The 23,549-nt window shown below is 39.8% G+C and overlaps 1 protein-coding gene across 1 annotated transcript; it reads left to right on the top strand.

Moving 5' to 3' along the window:
- The first annotated feature begins 1,220 nt into the window (after positions 1-1,220).
- Positions 1,221-18,188, top strand: PENK (proenkephalin). The gene is made up of 3 exons (XM_073631657.1): positions 1,221-1,646; positions 1,835-1,975; positions 17,281-18,188. The coding sequence occupies exons 1-3, from the start codon at positions 1,641-1,643 to the stop codon at positions 17,896-17,898; spliced, it is 765 nt and encodes a 254-aa protein (XP_073487758.1). The 5' UTR covers positions 1,221-1,640; the 3' UTR covers positions 17,899-18,188.
- The last annotated feature ends 5,361 nt before the right edge of the window (positions 18,189-23,549 follow it).

Genomic DNA, 23,549 nt, shown 5'->3' with positions numbered 1-23,549 from the left:
ATACTCCATAGGACTATCTGTATCTTGGTTATGTACTGCATTCGCCTATTGTGGAGTGCTACCACATACAGGTTTTTTTAGTTTACTTTTGGTTCCATGATCTTCATGGAATATAGGTTCTTTAAGCGTTCAGGTGCACATTAATCAGGGGTTCCATCAGTTTAGGGGGGTTCAGCTTATGCAGTCACCTCTGTCTCAGCTTCTAATGGGAGGACGATAATTTTGTAGTATTAGGAGGTGGTTATTGTGTGTTGGATTGGGAGAGTATAGGTATTGGAGGGATGGTGGTGACATAACTTTAAGAGGGAAGGAGGACTGAGAGTCATGTAGATTTCTGCCTCTTTTGACACTGCTTTAGCTTTACAATAAACCATGAGGAAGTAGCCCCTAGGTCAGGGATATGCAAATAGCGGACCTCCAGCTGTTGCAAAACTACAGGTCCCATCATGCCTCTGCCTCTGGCTGTCAGAGTCTTGCTATGCCTCATGGGACTTTTAGTTCTGCAACAGCTGGAGGTCCGCTAATTGCATATCCCTGCCCTAGGTGTTCAATCGTGGTTTTTTTTTTGTTTTTGTGTAACTAATTAAATCATTGAAATAATAATTTGTTAATCTGAATCTTCAAAGCTTTATATAATATGAGCTTATACGATGAAAACTTTATATAATACACACCCTTACAACATTTGATTGTGTTGGGCTTAATACCTTCTTCCTTTCTATTGCCTTTTACTCAAGTGCTTCTTCTTTTCTTCGCAAGTTTCCATGCAGCGTGAAGTAGGAAACGAGCGCCCTCTACAGGACAAATATGCTAACTGCTGCTAGAAACTCCTGCTCAGAGCTGTCACCCATACTTTGTAGAGTGCTCACAACGTGCTCCTTTCCCACCGGGAGATCATGAAAAATAAATATGCCTGTACTATATCTAAAGCACAACATCGTGCACAGGAACTTCATTTAAAGCCAATAATCCACCTACAATACCAAGAAACCAGTATAGCTCATTCTAAACACAGCAGCTTTTGTGTGCTTGCTGACACTTGTAATTATGCTCTCAATAGCTATTGAACATGAACCAATATTTCATCTGTCACGTTTCTGAGTCCCACTTATGAGCCTCCCCCAGCACTTGTGATAGCGATCATGACTCTGCTTAATTATAAGAACTTATGGGGCAATGACTGCGAAATCCATAAAGAGATTTCGTAAGAGATGCGTCAGATGGAGCCTACAGGCTATTGGGGGAAGCGGTCTGCTCTCTTCTTTAACTAATTATAAAGAAGCCCAGCGCTGTGATTCCTCTAACGAGCCCTCCAACCACACACACGTCCATTTATGGAGAGAGGCTCGTAGACGGTGTCACTGCTGCCGCTCTCTCCCTCGCTCTCTCCTTAGCTCTCTCTCTCTCCCTCTCTCTCTCTCTCATAGAAAAGTAGAGGAGGGGAGATCACTTACAAGACTTGCACAGGTTTCTGCTGATCAGCAACACCCGCAAGCTGCTGCTCCTTGTCTTCACACTTTCTCTAGAGACCTCCACTACTTTGCTCCTCTATAAATAATTCCCTGATCGGTCCCATCCAGCATCGCAGCAGTACTGAGCCGGCTGTAGTGGTCCATCTACTACAGCGCTAACACGGAGCCATGCAAGTGAGTATCACCATACATTCACATACCTGTGCAGACTTCATCATGTCTATGTGTTGTGTACAGGATGCACACTCATCTCCTGTACATTAACCCTTATCTTCTAACAGTTATATATGTGACTTGACGGTATATGCAAGCCATATAACGTGTTTTTTTTTTTGTTTTTTTTTCTGTGTTCTTTTTTGCAGTCTATCACGCTGGTTAGCAGACACTGCTGTTTAGTCCTTGCCATTACCACCTACCTGTATGTGACAATTCGAGCAGATTGCAGCAAAGATTGCGCTTCCTGTACTTACCATTTGGGACAAGCAACTGAAATCAACGCTTTGGTGAGTTAAAAGTAGCAAGTTCTGTGATTTGGTGAGCTTAGGAAGTTGAAGGTTCTTTAGAAATACTTCGATGTGCCCAATTTGCGGCAGGCAGCAGTTCAGCACCTTGGACAGCATGCTAGCTCTACATTGTAATTCTCAAGCAGTGTCTATCAACTCTGCTGTGTTGTGTAGCTTTCTTCTACTACAGCAAATGTTTGCCAAGTACCCCTGATGAATGTCAGGTGTTTCTAAAGTGACCCCTGAAGCCTGGAAATATAGTCTCTGCATTCTTTAAGTATACAAAGGTATTTCTAAAAGATCATGGGGTTTATTTACTAAAACTGGAGAGTGCAAAATCAGTGTTGTGTAGCCTTCTACTTTACCAGATGTTTGCCAAGTACCCCTGGTGAATGCCAGGTGTATCCAAAATGACCCCTGAAGTCTGAAAATATATTCCCTGCATTCTTTAAGTATACGTAGGTACTTCTAAAAGACTATGAAGTTGATTTACTTCAGTTGGAGAGTGCAAAATCTGTGTTGTCTAGCCTTCTACTACACCAGATGTTTGCCAAGTACCCCTGGTGAATGCCAGGTGTATCCAAAATGACCCCTGAAGTCTGGAAATATTTTCCCTGTATTCTTTAAGTATACATAGGTACTTCTAAAAGACCATGGGATTGATTTACTAAACTGGAAAGTGCAAAATCTGGTGCAGCTGTGCATGGTAGCCAATTAGCTTTTACCTTCAGCTTGTTCAAGTAAGCTTTTACAAAAAAACTGGAAGCTGATTGACTTCTATGCATAGCTGCACAAGATTTTGCACGCTCCAGTTTTAGTAAATCAACTCCACGTAAATTTTAAATAAAATATATCCGTTGGAGAGTTTTTTGTGCAAAGTGTACTATCTGCAAAAAAAGAAAAAAAAGTATATATCTATATATATATAGATCTATAGATCTATATATATATAGATCTATATATATATAGATCTATAGATAGATATATATCTATATGTATATAGATATATTTATATCTATATATATATATAGATATATATCTATATAACCATAGGAAAGCATTGGAAGAAAAAAGATCAACTGGTCCAGTCTGCCCCATTTTTTTAAACCTTTTTGTGTTTAGACCTATGTTTGTCCCAAGCACGTTTGAGTCCACTTACTGTTGACTGACCAACTACTTCTGCTGAAAGTCTATTGCAAATATTATCTACCCTTTCAGTAAATTAACACCTTCTAAGATTTTTTTTTTTTTTTTACTTTCCTCCATGGTAATTTGAGGTTATGTTCTCTTGTTCTTGATCTTAGCTTCATATTGAAAATATATCCCTGAACCGTATTCACATCCTTAACATTATGAAAGTTTTCAATCATGTCTCCCCTTTCCCTTATTTCCTCAAATTATTTCCTACATAAGTACATAAAGTCTATATATATATATATATATATATATATATATATATATACTGTCCTTCTGAATTTAGCAGACAGAACTGTCACCCTCAGCTTGAAATACCCTTAGTGAATTAGTGAAAGTGATGTTTATTATAGCTATATAGCTGATCCTTTTCTGAATTGTTTTTACTAAAGTTAGTCATCATTGTAGACATACAAGATGGTCTTATATATGTGTATAGCATTGTGAGTATAGAAGAAAAGTCACCATATGTAATAGAAAAGTAATGGCGAATCAAATATCATGTAAATTGCAACTAAAGCCTAAAGTAATACACCAGAATTATTTTTACCAGCACCTAATAAGATTGAGAAAGGTATATATTATTTGATGGTAGACTGTAATGGTATATATAGGTACAGTGTTACTGGGAATACATATAGAAGCTGATGTAACTCCCTTTCAATATGTATATTCTTGCAGCTCTCTTATTCACCATTATAATCCTGCAGCATCCATTTCAATCCTTACAATCCTGCAGCTCTCTAGGCATTCATTATAATCCCGCAGCTCCTTTGGCATTCCTTACAATCCTGCAACTCCCTTTATCAGTCATTACAATCCTGTAGCTACCTGTCAACCTTACAACTCTGCAGCTCCTTTGGCATACCTTACAGTCCTACAGCTCTCTTGGCATGCCTAACAGTCCTGCAGCTCATTTGGCATTCTTCACAATCCTAGAGCTCTCTTGGCATTTTATACAGTCCTGTAGCTCCCTTGGCATTTTATACAGTCCTGTAGCTCCCTTGGAATTTCCTAAAATCCTACAGCTCCCTTGGCATGCCTTACAATTCTGCAGCTCCCTTGGCATTTCTTACAATCCTACAGCTCCTTTGGCATTTTATACAGTCCCGCAGCTCCTTTGGCATTCCTTACAATCCTGCAGTTCCCTTGTCATTCCTTACAACCCTGCGGCTCCCTTATCAATTATTACAGTTCTGCAGTTCCCTTGTCATTCATTATAACCCTGTGGCTCCCTTATCAATTATTACAGTTCTGCAGTTCCCTTGTCATGCCTTACAATCCTGCAGCTCCCTTGTCAATCTTTACAATTCTGCTTTCTCTGAACTCTTATGAAAGGACACACACATGTCTTCCTTCTGCTGGATCAAAACACAATACATTGACCTATAAAAAAAAAGGAAGTGTGTATTTCCTACTATTAGGAATTGTTGCCAGGGTATGTGTGATGCTCTTCTGACCTTCACAACATTATCAAACTGAATTCTTAAAGCACAATTTTCTATACACTTTGGAGTGTATGTCAAAATACTCTATATATTTGATGACCTTCTATGTACCTACTGCAAGATCAAAGGTTCTTTGTATCCTTATACTTAGTCTTGAGAGGGAGATAGTATATACCACAATATATTATCAATTCCTGTGTAGCTATGGTTATATTAAATGTAGTGTTAGAGAGTTAATATACATAACATATCATATATATAATATACATAATTATTCATAGTTTAAGAAATTGCCATTTATTTAAAAAAAAACAATAAATATGTTTTTAATATAGTAAATATAAAGTGGTTTTATACTTTTTAAAGTGTTTTTTTTTTTTTGTAAATTATTAAGGTCTAAAAATATGTTTGCTACAAATAGTATGCCTGCAAAGAATATCAAATTCATACTGATCATCACAGTTTAATATACCACCATAAAGCTGCTGGTGCCTTGGCACTTCATTGCTTTGGTAGTTAGCACTGTCTCCAAAAGCACCACAAATCAGCAGACACTGGTACAAACTTTATTTCTAGCCCACTTTGCATATTTAGACCAATTGGCAAGAAAACAATCTTGGTACTTGTTGAAGACATATTTTCTTATGATCTTATAATCATAGTGTCTCCTTTACTTTATGTGATGCTATTATTAAGAATAGGAAGTGATAAGTGCAATGTTGTATAGCCATGACTGATTGTCATCTATACATTAAAAATCCCTATATAAAAATATTCAATGAACTATGAAGAATTCAATGAACTACCAAATAGTTGATTGCATTATCTGTTTTTAGACATAAAAGATAATGAATGGACTTATTAGACTTTAATATTAAGTTAGACAATGCTTCATGACTGACACAAACAATTTAAAGGAACATTTCACCATTGTTCTAGAACAGTCTCACTGTTTGCAACATATTGCATTTAATTGTCATTAAATGAATGGGCTGTAGAATAATCTCTGTAGTATTATGGCATATAGTCATCATTAACTGATATTATCATGGACAATATAAGAGTATGCGCTTCTGACATAAAGAGATCATTAATCAATGTCTACAGTTACTCACCACCTGATGAGTCAGCATGGCAATATACCATAATCGTATATCAATCCTATAGATAACAACACATTTCATGAAGGCACTCTTGAACGTCACAACATATGTTATAAGCTAAACCTTTTATGGCATGCTAGCATAATCCGTTATATCTTATGTAGTAAAGAAAGATTTTAGGGAAAACTCTCTATTTTAGTAACTGATTAACATTCATAATTATTCTATATTATTTTAGCATTCTGCTAAAATAATATAGAATATATAATAAAGCACAACTTCAACTTCCCTTGACATTTGAGATCTTAAAGCAAGCCTAATTAGCCATATAAAGACTGTATAATGACAAATGTTACATTTTGCACATTGCGGATGTAAGTACAACTGCATATAGTTATTTATGCAAATAATCCTTTACATAGGATAATGAGCTCAAGCTAGATGTCATTTTTGCATTGCATTTATCAAGAGTGGTCTTCCGAACTCTGTCTGTCTACAGTTTATGAGAGCAAGCAGTATGGTTTACACTTTCCATTAAGCATAATGAATAATATACAAGCATTGGTATAAACATAGCAGCCCAAAATAAGCAATTAATTCAGTTTACAAGTTATTTTTTGTTCACCTCTCTGCCTTGCAATGCCTCGGATTTTTCAAACATAGGATTTGAGCTTAAAGTCTTGATTCCTGCCTTTTATTTATATTTATTTTTTAACAGTAACCAATGACAGTGAACTGTGACATGATAAATAGCAGAGTTCTGCAGTGACTATAACCAGTGCAATGGATGTTGGGTGTACATTTGTATGCACTTTTAGAAATATTCACAGCTAAACTTATCAGAGATGGATTTCCTACCAGTTTATTACCAACAATCCATAAACTGCCCAGCTGACAAAAGTACTTTCTCTAGACCCATTATGTAACTCCCTATTCCTCATTTAGGAATAGTAGAACACAGGAATTATTCCCACTGTATAAAAATTAAATGCCATCTGAACTAATCTAGTCTAGGCGAAATAACAAAGATTTATTCTGCTTTTCAACATGATTTTTTTTATTAAATAATTATCATTACAAAGGGTACACTAGTCTACAATATACAGATATATTAGACAAGTAATATATCACCTGCTTAAAACCATGCATCTAATATCATCATATAAAATTTTATTTCCTAACTCAGTGCAAACAGTGCTGAAGCATAACTCCAACCATTAACTGTGCTAAATTGCAAAAAGCAGATCTCTAATGAATTGCTAGGGACTACCTTGACTCTTTGTTGTTTACAACATGGCAGGAAATCCATTACATTTTTAAATGACCAGGGAAGATTGTTATATCTGGCGAAAACATTGATATTTGTATATGTAGCAATGTCTTTAACTGTTACATTATCTGTAAACATCTGCATATATTCACTGGTGGTTATCTTGAGGAAGAATTGGGCTCCTGCAAATACCACCAAGGATTCCTTTTTTACGTGACTAGAAATAATGTTTTCTTGGGAAAAAGCTTAAAAGAAATATGACACACCCAAATAAATATTTAGAATTGTAGCCATTCCGTAATCAAAAAAATGTGATTCAGGCTTTTTGTATGTGAACTAATGTCACAATGGAATACAGAAATCCAATCAGATTTTGAATGATTGTCTAGTGTTCAGACACAAAGAAGCATCCACAGCTGCTATGCGGTTTTCAGCAGAGGACATGCAAATTTATATTAAAAGGTGCCAGAAATCGGTGATTTTCCACTGCTAAGTACTTGGGAAGGACAGCTTTCATTTGAAATATTATTATCATATATCTGTTTATTCATTTCATATAGTTTTACAAACAATGACAAAACATATAAATAAAGAATGGTCCATAGTTCTTCATCACTATGTCTTAAATCGCCATTGTAGAGACGTTTTAAATACTCTTTAAAAAAAAAATGTGGGGAGTGAAAAAAAAAAGGGGGGTGGAAGGGAAGGGGGATGGGAATTCTGGGAGTTTTCCCTTCATCACTCACAGGTTCTGAATGGATGATACTTGTATCTAAGCCTCAAGGAAGCTCAGCCACAAAATCCAGTAGCTTTGATGAGTCCTTAAATGTTAACCAGGTTAACCAAACCCTTTTAAACTTTTCTGTAGTATCATTATTTTCAGCTACCGATTCTTCCATAAGCAAAATACCATTCAGAGTCTCAATCCACTCCATAAATGAATGAGTAGTAGATGACTTCCAATACCTAGGAATTAGATGTCTAACTGGTGAGATAAAGAAACAGAGAAGAGATTTCCTCAAGGGTCTCTTCTGCAGAATTAGGAACTGACTCGCCTGTAACTAGATTGTAAAGATTTATTACATATTTTCATAGTTTACCGTATTAATAGGAGGACAAGCCCACCAAACATGAACGAAATCTCCCATAGAGACATTACAGCGCCAACACAATTCCGACTGAGATAGAAAGATGTGGTGTAAATTGACTGGAGTATGGTACCATCTTGATATCAATTTAAAGTTACGTTCCTGAGTGTCACAAGCCATTGAAAATGTATGGGTATTATTGAAGATTTGATCCCATCCCCTTCCTGAATTGGACGTCCTAATTCCATCATCCACTTTACTGTGTATGTGGGTAAACCTGGTGAATCTAAACTAGATAATATTTTGTTGACCTTAGATATAGTGTGGGTTGAAGGCTCAGAAGTTATGCACAACTACTCAAATTCTGTACGTGGCAGGTGGATGGTAGTTTTTCGATACAAGAGAGCAGTAGAAACTCTGTAGCTGCAGATAGAGAAACCAAAGGCCTCTCCTCTGGCCGTGTGTAGTGTGAAAGTTTGAGAATGAAATGAACAAATTTTTTGGCCTAATTTGCGGCCAGAAGGATTTATCCCTGCTTAGAATAGTGTGTGAGCCAAAACCAATAGGGAGAGAAGGGTTATCTAGAAAATTTAAATACCTCTTTGCTCTATATGACAAAATTATTTTCAGTTAAACTTTATGAAATGAATAGTAATAACATTAAAAAACATACACAGTGAAAATTGTAGTATCTCCTTTACATTTGAGATTAGTGATACTGATGGTCAATATAGTGCCCCCTTACATTGGTGGTCAGTGGAGAATTGCCTCCTTACATTGGTGGTCAGTGAAGAATTCCCTCCTTACATTGGTGATCAGTAAGAATTACCCCCTTACATTGGTGGTCAGTGAAGAATCACTCCTTATCTTGGTGGTAAGTTTAGTGCTCCCTTCCATGGGTGTTTAGTGTAGCGACCCCTTACACTGGTGGTCAGTGAAGAATGGCCTTTTTATTGTGATGGTTAGTGGAGAATTACTCTTTTACATTGATAGTCACTAGAGAAATACCCCTTTACATTTGTGGTTAGTGGAGTGCTCCCTTAGTTGTAAGTGGATAATGGCTCCCTTGCACTGTAGGTCAGTGAAGAAGTGCCCTTTAACAATGGCGATCAGTATAATTCTCCCTTACATTGAAGATCAGTAGAGAATTGCCTCTTTAAATTGGTGGTCTGTTGAGAAGTGTCCCCTTACATTGGTGGTCAGGGTAGTGTTTCCTTACATTGGTGGTCAGTGGAGAATGGCTCCTTACATTGTTGGCCAATGAGAAGAAGACCCCTTTACATTGCTGGCCATTGGGAAAAGAACCCCCATGTACTGATGATCATTGAAAAGGATTATCTATTAAATTGGTGGCCAGTGGAAAGAATGTCCCTTTCTTTGGGGATAAAAAGAAAAGGAAGAGTGTGCCACACGAGAAATATTTGTCCAGATCAGTTTTTTGTCTTTGGTAATTATGAAACAGCATGTTTTAAGGGCTTAAAGATGAACCTTTTGCCGGCAACATGAATGCTTCTTCTTTTTGTAAACCTTTATTGGAGCACTAACAGCAGTACTACATCTAAAATGCTAGCAATTCAGATGTAGCACTACTGTTAGTGCTCCAATAAAGGTTTACAAGAAGAAGCATTCGTGTTGCTGGCATTTTTTGCTTACCCCATGATGCTTCAGTCCAGGAAAGTCCTTGGTCTACTGATGGCACTGCATTTTTCAATAAGCCAATCAGATAGCTAGTTAGTTGCATTCAACTAAACTTGTGCTGTAGCATTAAATATGTTACTTAGCTAACCCAAGCAACATCAAGCTTAAATGAGTGTCGGGAACATATCTGTGTATTTATAGCCAAACAGGTAACTTAGCCATCTCAACACAGTCACTATGGAATGTGTCAAGGAAAATGTTGATTGCTCAAGAGCATGATTGGGTGAGCAAATATTTGTAAAACCTCCCTGTTCTGCTTCCATAATCCAGTCACTATTGTGGTAGGAAGTCTGGAATATGTGTTAATTGTGCAAATGATGCATCTGAAGGTGTGAATTGTTGTCAAAATGCTGGAATAGAGATCTTAAAATGGCCTTATATGTGAACTAGATGGTGTAGAAACCCCCCCATACTAGTTTAAGGATGGGTGTTCTGGTTTGATGTAGATATCCTCCTTCATGCCTCTTGCAAAATAGTTCACCTCTCTGTCCAAAATGTTGACCTTTCTATATTGAAATGATTGTCACTTTGTAGATGTAGGAAGACTGCTATGTCCAGACTTGCAGAGTTTGCCCTCATGCCACATGCATATCCCCTGGCATATTCCTCTGTTTGAGGGTCTTGTGTTTTTGTGGTAATTTTTAGGTGCTGGGATATGTTGGCTGAAGGTAGATTCTGATTTGGCCAAACAAGTTGGAAATATGTACCAAAAGTACAGGGACTGTATAAAAACAAATGGTGCTTACAGTAAGTAGTAAGTGATACTCCGTTGGGTTGCTTTACTCAACCACATTAAAGGAGAAGTGCAGCCTGAGCTAGTTTGGCTGGGCTTCTCCTATGGATCATAGGAGTGGAACTCGTTTTGCTTACATCACAGGAATCTGTCCAGGCACCACGACATCATGACAATAAAGTCTGGATCCGCCAGGTACCTGGACTGATACTCGTCTCAACCTCTCAGCGAGCCACTGAGAGCCTGAGACAGCCACTCCCTGCCCCTCCACAGCTCAGCACTCCAGTGAGCGCGGGGGGGGGCAGAGCAGAGAGCTGCTGGTTGACATTCAGCAGCTCTCTGCTCAGGGAGCTGTGAGAACTGAGCCATCAGTGATGTTTGATCACTCAGTTCTCAGTGCAGAGGTGCCGGGGGACAGATGCAGCATTGGACCAATGCTGCATCCACTTAGGTAAGTATGAATGGGGAAAAAAAACATATTTCTCTTTTAATGTGCCACTGTAAAAAATAAACAGCAGGTGGACACAGTTTTCTGGAGAGCTGTACAAACTTGCACAAGCAGCCACCAATGCACCCTTTAAATACCCGTGATTGAGCTGTCATTAGACAGAACAGATCACAGGCAAAATGCACAGATCCAGGCTCTGTGCCTTGTGAATGTTGTGAACCAATCACAGAAATCACAAGTGTAAACAAAAATTTCTCAACACAGTCCTCCCTTCCTTTCCTCCTCTGCTGCCAATCACTTCTCTGTAAGTAACACTGCTCCCACTGGCCACAAACAAAATTTGGGCTTACTTACAACAAACAGGTCACATTGAACTAGATGGACTTTTGTGGTGGTGTATTTTTTCAACCAGACAAACTCTAACTCTGTAACTATGTGTAACATTCAGAAGCAAGAGGGTACACAGACCAGGGGGGCATATTGACCATAAATAGGGCACATTGACCACTGACAGTTATGGGGTACTCACCAACATTTAAGGGGGCACATACCATTGACCACCAACATTAAAGGGGCACTCATCACCAACCACCACCATAACGGCACGCTGACTCCTGACCACTGAAATCTGCAAGCTGTTTTTTGGTAATACATAGTTATGACCCCTACAATCTGACTGCTGCACTGTACAAACTGCATATCCTAAACTAAATGACACAATTCTGGGGGTGTGTGTACTGTTCTGGAATAGTAGGACCTCAAGACATGTGATAGGCAGTCAGAACATTAGAATTGTTCCTTTATATAGTAAAAAATAAAAACCCAGTGGTTTTATAAATACCACCATAGGAAAGCTCCATGTGTCTCAAAAAATATATAAAAAAAATTGGGTATAGTGTAGTTGTCAGTCAAACTATCACAGAAATAAAAAGAAAAAAAATTGTGGTAATATAGGGGTAAATACAGGATAATACTCAAGTGGTTAAGGAGTAGAGAATGTTCACTTAGCTTAGTGAATTAGGTAAAGCTGTGTTTATGCCAATTTCCCTTGCCCAAGACTGGTCTATTTATTCAAAGTGATTGTTGTTTTGCCTTAATCGTTAAGGTGATCGAACTTTGATACCAGAGTAAACAGTCTATGCACTACAAACAAATGGCCACTGCCCCTACCTATAACTGGCCTTTGCAGCAAGGAGCACATGGAAGGGCAACCCATGTCAAACAAAACCAAAGAAAATTCCCAGCTCAGCTTACTGACCAGTCTGCAATCAACTGAATTATCCTGTTTAATATTATGTGTTAAAAACAGGGGTTTAGTTTGCACAAATTTGCAAATACATGCGTACGTTGCAGAGCCACGTCACGGCACCCCAATATTATCTGCAGTCCTAACTCTAAATTTTGAGAGCCTCAACAGTGGAAGCACATGCATTATAAAGGATAGGCGGAGGGTGAGCCTGGAGGGAGCCTACCCCTCCTTAAAGGCACAGCGGCGCACTGGACATCCAGCATATAGCACATTGGCAGTGAAGGTGGGTGTTCTGTGGAATAAAAACTTGTGCATACAGTGATGTAATTGATGTGCGGAGGTCCTTTATTTCCTCAACAACAAGAGCCAGCCATACTTCAACATTTCTTTTTCTTTGCGTGTAAGATGAAAGTCAAAACTTCTCTGTGGACTGCTAAAGACAACCTACCATTGCCCACCCTTAGATGTTTATAAATAAGATCAAGGACAGGCTGTATTAAACCCATACAAATAAAGGAGAACGTCACATACAACTACTGCAAATAAATCAAATGTAAGACCAGGATAGTAGACGAGCTCCGCGTAAAGATATTAAAATGTGATCTTTGGAGGGCTCATGAAATGATCCATAATACCTGTATGATCAAATTTACACAAATAGCCACCAATTTTCCTGCTTTTTCTAAAAAGTGTACCATTGTTAAAATGAATATGTCCTTCCTAGCTTTGATGTTGGGCCCCTGTTTGCTCCTGAATAGAGTAGACCCCTCTACTTGGCAGTACACAAAGCTAGAACTGCAGTGCTGGAGTTTTTAAATGCTTACATACCTAGTTTCTCAATGACATCTACAGTCTTAGCACAAGATGACAGCAAGAGCTTTGATCATATCTTTAGCGCAGCTCCACTAGATATAAAAAAAAAGGTAAACATATACTTTCAGAGTGGTCTCTTTTCAGAATACCTACCACTGTATGTGAAAATGCAACCATAGCTTCTTGGTATTTACTTAAAGAAGTGCAATTCTACATAGTCTACATCCTCCTACTGATATCACATTGCAAAGTTAATGCATCCCAGGTTTATGTTGTATTACCCTAGGACGTACCCATAGGCCCTAATGCAGAAATTATTGCCAGTCCACCTGGTCTCCTCAGTTGTGGAGAGAACTCAAAGCCATGATTACATTTAGTTAGTTGATTTAAGGGAAAAAGACTGTTCACTTTGCAAAGGAACTTGCACTTTGTAAAGGGAATTTGCCCCAAAGCTTTGTGAATAAGGAGGAGCTCTACTGACTTTCATCATCCAATCATGTGCAGACAAAAAGCCTATTTGGCTTTAGTAAATCAACCCCAGCGTGCTTCAATTTGTATGTACAGTGTAAGGTAAACAGTGGTTTCAATGTTCCTTGTTCAAATATTTTATTGGAGAGGAGGTAAACAGAATACAATGAACATGTCACAGTACAATGTTGAGGTATAAGAGGATTGGTACAATCAAAATACAAGTAACATGTCACGGTAGAACTTGTGGCATAAAAAGATTGGTGTAATCATCCTTCTTTAGAAATAGGGTTAAAACAAACTTAACAATAGTGCAATGTTGATAACAATTACTTTAGAATAGAATGGTTAAGGTTTGTTGGGCCAGTAACGCCTCGGTCGTGGGGATGTACACAGTATGTGGTTTCAATGTTCAAGAAAAGGCAAGAATACCTTTTTATTTTGGATTTCCTTGACTCCAACTTCTAATCTCAGTTCCTCCAACTCCAAATCTAAATCTACGTTGTATATAAGCAGTAATTTAAAGCCACCATTGTAAATTACCCCTTCAAGAATAAAGCACATATTTGCTCCTGCTTTACAAATGAGCTAAAAAGTGATTTTAAAGGCTTTTTTTTTTTTAATTAAAATAATAAATATGTTATACTATTGCACTCCTCTTTTGGGGTCCCCCCTGGCATTCTGGGCTCCTCCTCTTCTTTGAGTGCCTCCATAGCAAGGGGCTTGCTATAGGGCACTCATGTAGGTGCGCTCCCGAGCTGGGCTATATGAGTCCATAGGCACACAGCTCGGTTTGGCCTTGCCCCCTGCACTCTCCTCACTGGATTTGATTGACAGCAGCAAGTGCCAATTACTCCCGCTGCTTTCCATAAAGCCTGTGAATCCAGGAAGAGATCGACTGGGGCTGCCAGCGTGGACAGCGCTGGATCAAGAGTGGTGTCAAGTAAGTGTTTAAGGGGGGAGCCAAAGACAGTGGAAGGTCTTTTACCTTAATGCATAGGAAGGTAAAAAAAAAAAAAAAAAAACCAACTCTCTGCCTTTAGAATCACTTTAATATAAGGAGTTGTTTAGATTATTTGAATACAAATGGTTAATAAAACACAGGCAACATATAATATTGATTTCAGAGTAATAATGTTTTTTGGGGGTAAAACCTGGGTGCCCAACAATCATTTCAGGGAGAATAGAGGCAACATTTTCAAACTCTATTTTTTATAATTCTTTTACCAGCATCCTAGGTACTCTAAGTAAAAGGTAATTCTTTTGGAATTAAGTTGTACTTTCCCCTTTTAAAAAGATGACGTTTCAAAAAATTAAAAAAAAAACTACAGAAGAGATCAGCTTCAGGCTTTTTCAGGTTCTTCAAACAAATATGTTAAAAAAAGAGATCATCTTCTGAACAGAATCAAGTCTGGAATGACATATAAAAGTGCTTTTATGGGATGCATATTACAAATTAAAGCTTTATGATTTTATAAATATTTCATCACAGAAACTTCAACATAGTGGAAGCAGATAGTTTGCAAAGGTATTAAGAAAGTTTAACAATTTAAGTGTGTGCTTGCTATTAACAGTAAAATACCGATGATTATTTTTGAGAATTTTAAAGGTTATTTTTTTGGTGGCACTGACTATATCTTTCATATTTAGCAACAATCACACACAGCTACTAATTATTTTAGATTGTAAGCTCCAATGACCAGGGCCCTTTGAAACCTTGTATATTCAATTGTATTTTAACTGTACTCTATCTGTCCGTTTTGTAAAGAACTGGGCAAACTGTTGGTGCTATATACATTCTGTATAACAATAATAATAATAATAAATGTAAGGACTTTTCTACTGCAATCTTTAAGTGTTTCTCTGTTAGGGATTCCTTACTGAGGACAGCTCTGCTTTCTTTCTAAATTCGTCTTATTACAGATTTTACCAAAAACTGGCATTGCTTTGCATTACAGTGTTTTTGAGAACAATATGGCCTTATTCACTAAGGACTAGTTGACTAGTTATTAAAGCTAAACTCTGTGTCATATATATATATATATATATATATATATATATATATATATATATATATATATTTGCACCAATCAGCAATAACATTATGACCACTGACAGGTAAAGTGAATAACATTGATATTATCTTGTTACAATAGCATCTCAAAGTGGATGGTATATATTATGCAGCAAGTGAACATGTTGTCCATGAAGCTTATGTGTTGAAATCTTAAAAAAAAAAGCAAGCGTAAGGACTTCAGTGATTTTTGACAAGGCTAGATTGTAATGGCTTGACAACTGGGTCAGGACATCTCCAAAACTGAAGCTCTTGTGGGATGTTCCTGAGCTACAGTGGTCAGAACCTACCAAAAGTGGATCAAGGAGGGAAAGCCGGTGAACCAGCAAGAGGGTCATGGGCGGCCAAGTCTCATTGATGCACATGGGGAGCAAAGGCTGGCCCGTGTAATCCAATCCAATAGAAGAGCTACTGTAGCTCAAATTGCTGAAAAAAATAATAGTTTGGCTCCAATAGAAAGGTGTGAGGATATACAGTTCATCGCAGTTTTTTGTGTATGGGGCTGTGTAGCCGCAGACCAGTCAGGGTGCCCATGCTGACCCACAGCCAAAGCCCCTACAATGGGCACGTGAGCATCAGAACTGAACCACAGAGCAATGGAAGAAGGTGGCCTGGTCTGATGAATTCAAGAATGGTTTAAGAAAAAACGAGTTTGAGGTGTTGACCTGGCCTCCAAATTCTCCAAATATCAATTCAATCAAGCATCTGTGGTATATGCTGGAAAAACAAGTCCAATCCATGTAGGCCCCACCTTACAACCAACAGGATCTCTGCTACTGACAGCTTGGTGCCAGACACCACAGCATATCTTCATAGGTCTATTAGAGTCAATCCCTTGATGGGTTATGGTGGGTGGTTATAATGTTATGACTGATATATATACTGATGTATATTTACAATATATACTGTATACTGTATATATATATATATATATATATATATACACAACTAAACCATCTATTTAAGCCCCAATGAAGGGGGAACCTTATAGACCTGAAACACTTTGATGTGTTGTCTTTGTTATCTTTGGACTTCTGTGATGAAATACATGTACTTGGACTTCTATACTTTAGGGGTAGAGCCTTATTCTTCTTATAACATCCTCTCCTATGTTCCAGCCATTCCTGTGAGACAGCACAACAAGATCCTGGCCCTTTATTAAGCAATCAGGTTTGGCCTAGGGCCTGTCCCAGTCTGTGACTGGAATATATGAGCACAATATTATCATTCTTCTCTTTCCTCTTCTCAGGAACCTCTCAATGTTAGATGAACAACAAAGATGAAAGCAAGCAGAGCCTAATTAGCTTAGAGTACTGTTATTTACATAAGGCTGTTTGGAATGCCGTGGCACTGTTAATGTGTATCCTAATATGGTTGGTAAAAGATTTATTACAGGTATTTATATGGTGTCCACAATTTTTGCATACTGTATACTCAGGGGAAAAAAGTGCATGTTATACGCCGATAAATACGGTATATTGTATATTCACATCAGTCCCTGCCCTCAAGGAGCTTACAATCTAAGGTCTCTAATTCATATACATACATGCACATGCTAGGGCCAATTTAGACAATTAATCTACAAGTATGTCTTTGGAGAATGGGATGAAACCAGAATACCTAGGGACAAAAGGAATTAGACTGTGATAAATATATTTCTCATGGCTGTCTATACAAGCATTTATACAGCTGAGGTATAACGTGTTGTTCTTGTTACAGACATGCACATTGGAATGTGAAGGACAACTGCCATCTGCCAAAGCCTGGGGAACCTGCAAAGAGCTTCTCCAAACAGCTAAAGAGGACAATGCGTCAGAAGCTGAGAAAGAGACAGATGATAGCCACTTACTAGCCAAAAAATATGGGGGATTTATGAAGCGATATGGTGGCTTCATGAAAAAGAAAATGGATGAGCTGTACCATACTGAACCAGAGGAAGAAGCTACAGGTGGAGAGGTTCTTGCTAAGAAGTATGGAGGCTTCATGAAGAAAGAGTTTGACAGTGATACTTCAGATCTTCTCAGAGAGCTTCTAGGTACTGGTGCGGATGCTGATAGTGAAACACAAGGAGAGGTGAACAAAAGGTATGGAGGCTTCATGAGAGGTTACAGAAGAAGTCCAGATGTTGAAGATGAGGCTAAAGAGCTGCAGAAGCGATATGGTGGCTTTATGAGAAGAGTAGGCAGGCCTGAATGGTGGCAGGACTACCAGAAAAGATATGGAGGGTTCATGAGGCGCTTTGCTGATTCTTTCCTTCCTTCAGATGAAGACGGTGAAAGCTATTCCAAAGAAGTACCAGAAATGGATAAAAGATATGGTGGATTTATGAGATTTTAGTTCCATTCCCTCCTACCCCAGATTTATTGAAAAAGACTGCCTCATTGACCATATTTTATTGTAATGTGTTGCCTGCACTGTACAGTTTTTTACTGTCTTAGTTAACAACGCAACTCGTACTCTGTTATATCAGGCTCTGTGTTCTTTATAACTCAACAACAAAATCTGTTTGTCACATTTCCGTTTATACTGTAGGTATTATGCTGAAAATATTTTTGTTACTGTATTTTTTCTTTTAAATGGAATACATCTACCAATGCTTATTGTATATAAATAAATTATTCATCATATCTGCACAGTTTATGGCTTGTCACTTCTATCTCTACAGGTTAAAATGCAACAATACAAGTTCAGATTGTCAGGTATTTTTGCCACTCCTTTCAAGGCTCTCAATATGCTTCAACAATAATTTCTCCCTATTGCAGCTTCCAGCTACTGGGGTCTGCTACATGTGCAAAACAAGCTGATTCTGTACATCAGTGGTTCTCAACTCCTGTCCTCAGGACCCACTAACAGGCCAGATTTTTACCGCTTGCCGACCGCCGCACACAGATGTACATCGGAAGAATAAATAACAATAGTTCCGTGCTTAGGAAAGAAGGGAAAAAAAAGAGAGAGAACTGCAGCCCCCCTATACAGTAATTTCACCTAGGTGAAATTCAAATCAACAGATGTCCTAAGAAAGGGGAATTGGCGCTGTTCTGCTATTTGTGCATTAAATGTGGTTCCTAAGAAAATGCATATATAAAACAAATATATAAAAAGGAATTGGATGTGAGTGCAACCAATGTGCTCATTAAGAGCTATAATTCAGTGCAAAAAAGCTCCACCAACCAATGCTATACAATAAAAGTGCAATGTGCTAAAAAAATATATATATATATATATATATATATATATATATATATACCGTATTTATCGGCGTATAACACGCACTTTTTTCCCCTTAAAATAAGGGGAAAATCGTGGGTGCGTGTTATACGCCGATCCCCGCTATTTTGTGATGTGTCAGAGCGATCGCCGCCGACATTCACATAGCTTGTATTTTTAAAGATGGCGCCGCGGAGTTCGGAGGGACTCGGGGGCGCTCGTTCAGTTGAACGAGCGCCACCGAGGACACAGTGACTGGGCGGAGCCGAGATACACATAGCCGAGGGTTCTCGGCTATTCTCGGCGCCGTTCACAGTCACGCCCAGTCCCGCCATTGGACCTGTGTTATGTCAATCATAGGGACTGGGCGTGACTGTGAACGGCGCCGAGAATAGCCGAGAACCCTCGGATATGTGTATCTCGGCTCCGCCCAGTCACTATGTCCTCGGCGGCGCTCGTTCAGCTGAATGAGCGCCCCCGAGTCCCTCCGAACTCCGCGGCGCCATGTTTAAAAATACAAACTAAACGTCTGTATGTCGGCGGCGACAAGGCTGCACGGACCACTGGGGACAAGGCTGCACTGGGGCAAAGCTGAACTGGGGCAAAGCTGAACTGGGGCAAAGCTGAACTGGGGACAAGGCTGCACTGGGGACAAGGCTGCACTGGGGACAAGGCTGCACTGGGGACAAGGCTGCACTGGGGCAAAGCTGCACTGGGGACAAGGCTGCACTGGGGCAAAGCTGCACTGGGGCAAAGCTGCACTGGGGCAAAGCTGCACTGGGGACAAGGCTGCACTGGGGCAAAGCTGCACTGGGGACAAGGCTGCACTGGGGCAAAGCTGAACTGGGGCAAAGCTGAACTGGGGCAAAGCTGCACTGGGGACAAGGCTGCACTGGGGACAAGGCTGCACTGGGGACAAGGCTGCACTGGGGACAAGGCTGCACTGGGGCAAAGCTGCACTGGGGACAAGGCTGCACTGGGGCAAAGCTGCACTGGGGACAAGGCTGCACTGGGGCAAAGCTGCACTGGGGACAAGGCTGCACTGGGGCAAAGCTGCACTGACAAGGCTGCACTGGGGCAAAGCTGCACTGGGGACAAGGCTGCACTGGGGCAAAGCTGCACTGGGGACAAGGCTGCACTGGGGCAAAGCTGCACTGACAAGGCTGCACTGGGGCAAAGCTGCACTGGGGACAAGGCTGCACTGGGGCAAAGCTGCACTGGGGACAAGGCTGCACTGGGGCCAAGGCTGCACTGGGGCAAAGCTGCACTGACAAGGCTGCACTGGGGCAAAGCTGCACTGACAAGGCTGCACTGGACACTGGGGAAAGGCTGCAGATGAACACTGATGAGGCTGCATTGATGGGCATTTAAATGTAAGTTTTTTTTCCTTAAACTTCCCTCCTAAAAGTTTTTTCCTTAAAATTCCCTCCTAAACTTGGGGTGCGTGTTATACGCCGGTGCGTGTTATACGCTGATAAATACGGTATATATGTGTGTACCCAAAAATTGAAATCTATAAACATTCCAAGTATGAAAAAACTAGTGATATACTTATTAAACCATTTTGGTAGAATCCCCAACGTAAATACGTAAAAAAAGTCCAAATTACAAATCAAGTGATGAAAAAATATACTGAAAGAATTAGTACAAAGTAAAAACAATGTCCCAAAAAAATATTTTTTGTCCTAAAAAAATCGTATGCAGAAAGAATTTCTTGAATGTGTCCCTCTGATGGGAAGACTGTAAAATTAGTGCAGCAAGTGTTCCCCGTCTTCCACTACACCCCCACTCGTGCTCTCACTCACCGGACAGCCCAACCCCTGCAGGGGTAAAAGGCATGCAGATGAACTCCAGCGATGTTGAATCCAGGAAAACGGTCCTCAGCCCACTGTGGTATATCCTTCTATGGTGTTACGGTATCCCCAGTGTTAAACATCCATATGCATCAAGAAAGAGATACTGTATTTATTGGCGTATAACACTCACTTTTTCACCATGAAAATTGGGTGCAAATGGCGTGTGCGTGTTATACGCCAATACATCAATTTTAGCTGCCTCGGAGGGGACAGGGAGGGGTGTAGGACGAGAGTCGTCAGATTACATACAGTGAGAAACTCCTGTTTACTTGGTGGCCTCTGTAATAGGAAGTCCCGTCTCCTGGGCCTGGAGATTCTCACTGTATGTAATCTGTCGGCGCTCATCCCACCCTCTCCCTGTCCCCTCTAGGCTGCAGATGGGCATTGATCAGGCTGCACTTATGGCAATGGTGATGCTTCTGCATTGATGTGGACTGGTGAGGCTGCATTGATGTGGACTGATGAGGCTGCATTGATGGCACTTGTGAGGCTGCAGATGGGCATTGATCAGGCTGCATTGATGGCAATGGTGAGGCTGCAGATGGGCACTGACCCTTATTTTGCTTTAAAGTTCCTTATTTAAAATTTTTTTTTTTTTTCCTGAAACTTCCCTCTTAAAATGAATGTGCGTGTTATACGCCTATGCGTGTTATACGCCGATAAATACGGGTATATCTCATAGCGTGAGTCCGTAAAAATGGGTTTATTAATCAAAAAACTTTAAACAGGAGCTAACAGTACTCCACAAGCCGGTTCAGAGCCTGGAGGGCAGCGTAGTTGAGCGTGCGTTCCACCGCCCGCCTGCCTGAAACTGGAAGATTCCACGTAAACCAGACAAGACAAGCCTCGTGATACGCATACGTCAATCTCTTGTCTGGTTTACGTGGAATCTTCCGGTTTCAGGCAGGCGGGCGGTGGAACGCACGCTCAACTACACTGCCCTCCAGGCTCTGAACCGGCTTGTGGAGTACTGTTAGCTCCTGTTTAAAGTTTTTTGATTAATAAACCCATTTTTTACGGACTCACGCTATGAGATATATCTCTTTCTTGATGCATATGGATGTTTAACACTGGGGATACTGTAACACCATAGAAGGATATACCACAGTGGGCTGAGGACCGTTTTCCTGGATTCAACATCGCTGGAGTTCATCTGCATGCCTTTTACCCCTGCAGGGGTTGGGCTGTCCGGTGAGTGAGAGCACGAGTGGGGGTGTAGTGGAAGACGGGGAACACTTGCTGCACTAATTTTACAGTCTTTCCATCAGAGGGACACATTCAAGAAATTCTTTCTGCATACGATTTTTTTAGGACAAAAAATATTTTTTTGGGACATTGTTTTTACTTTGTACTAATTCTTTCAGTATATTTTTTCATCACTTGATTTATAATTTGGACTTTTTTTACGTATTTACGTTGGGGATTCTACCAAAATGGTTTAATAAGTATATCACTAGTTTCTTCATACTTGGAATGTTTATAGATTTCAATTTTTGGGTACATACATATATATATATATATATATATATATATATATATATATATATATATATATATATATATATATTAGCACATTGCACTTTTATTTGTATAGCATTGGTTGGTGGAGCTTTTTTGCACTGAATTATAGATCTTAATGAGCACATTGGTTGCACTCACATCCAATTCCTTTTTATATATGTGTTTTATATATGCATTTTATTAGGAACCACATTTAATGCACATATAGCAGAACAGCACCAATTCCCCTTTCTTAGGACATACGTCGGAAGAATGGCACAGGCAGGCAAATAGGCGTACCTGTACGTCCCCCGCCTATCGGGAGCGTGTGCGCCCACCGCACGCCGCGGGAACGTGCCTACAGGTTCCGGGAACTTGATGTTCGCCTGCGGCCCGCGATTGCGGTGTGGAGAGGTACAACGGGAAGATGCCTATGTAAAGAAGGCATTTCCCCATTCTGCCTTGTGACATGACAGAGATCCACTGCTCCCTGTGATCGGGAGCAGTGATCGCTTTCATGACAGTGGAAGCCCATACCCCCCACAGTTAGAACACCTCCCTAGGACAGTAAATAATAAATGTAGTGCTATGTGTAAAAATATATATAAATTGCAAATCTCTAAAATAAATAAATCCTACATATAAATGAATAGTCCATAAAATGAAAAAATGAAGAAATAAAACATGAAAAACTCTTCTTGTGATCAGTGTATCCACACAATTCCACCACAGTGATTGTTCGTCCTCAAAAGGAGTGCACACCACCACCAGTAAAAATGCGCACTCACCTCCCAGATGAGTCAAAACTCATATGCGGATCTCCCCACGAGCTCTTTGCTATCACTTCATCTTCCCAATCAATGGTGGGTAATCCAGATGGCTCTTTTCTTAATGGTAACTCAGCTCATTAGTATCCAAAGAAGCGGATCATCTCCCAGCTTGGCTCAAGATTCCATGAGTTCAGGACATGTAAATAATAAGTATAGAGACCATAGTGTTCTCCGTATACAAATTTATTCAAAGCCCCCAAATAGACAAGTTGCACTTACAAAATAAAAACTTTAGAATCACATAAAAACCTCCAGAGTAGTACCACCGTGTCCACATACACAGTGCTTGGCTGGACGTGACTATCAGCTCCTCCCTTCTAGACGCGTATCGGCCAATCACAGGCCTTCCTCTGTAGATGGGTGGGCTGATCCCGCTAAGCTAATTTGTAGTGTATCGTTGCTATAGCAACCCTCCGGGCATCGCCACAGCTCAGTCTACAGTGCAGAAAGAACCTCCCTCTGCCTGTGTCTCCAGGACACACAAATACCAAGACCAGGAAGTGTGTGTCTCTCTCACTGCTAAATAGCAGTAAGATCTAAACCTTTCTAAGCACCCGCAGACCTACATGACAATCTCCGGTTACAATCTATCATA

This window comes from Aquarana catesbeiana, linkage group LG05, assembly GCF_042186555.1.
Source record: "Aquarana catesbeiana isolate 2022-GZ linkage group LG05, ASM4218655v1, whole genome shotgun sequence".
Classification (NCBI taxonomy): Eukaryota; Metazoa; Chordata; class Amphibia; order Anura; family Ranidae; genus Aquarana; species Aquarana catesbeiana.
Note: the sequence above shows the minus strand (reverse complement) of the source record. Positions and strands in the feature narration are given on the sequence as shown.

What these genes read in the sequence shown, in the direction of transcription:
- PENK (XM_073631657.1), top strand. An exon ending in CAACTGAAATCAACGCTTTG is followed by an intron (nt 1,976 to 17,280) that starts GTGAGTTAAAAG and finishes TTCTTGTTACAG; the next exon opens with ACATGCACATTGGAATGTGA.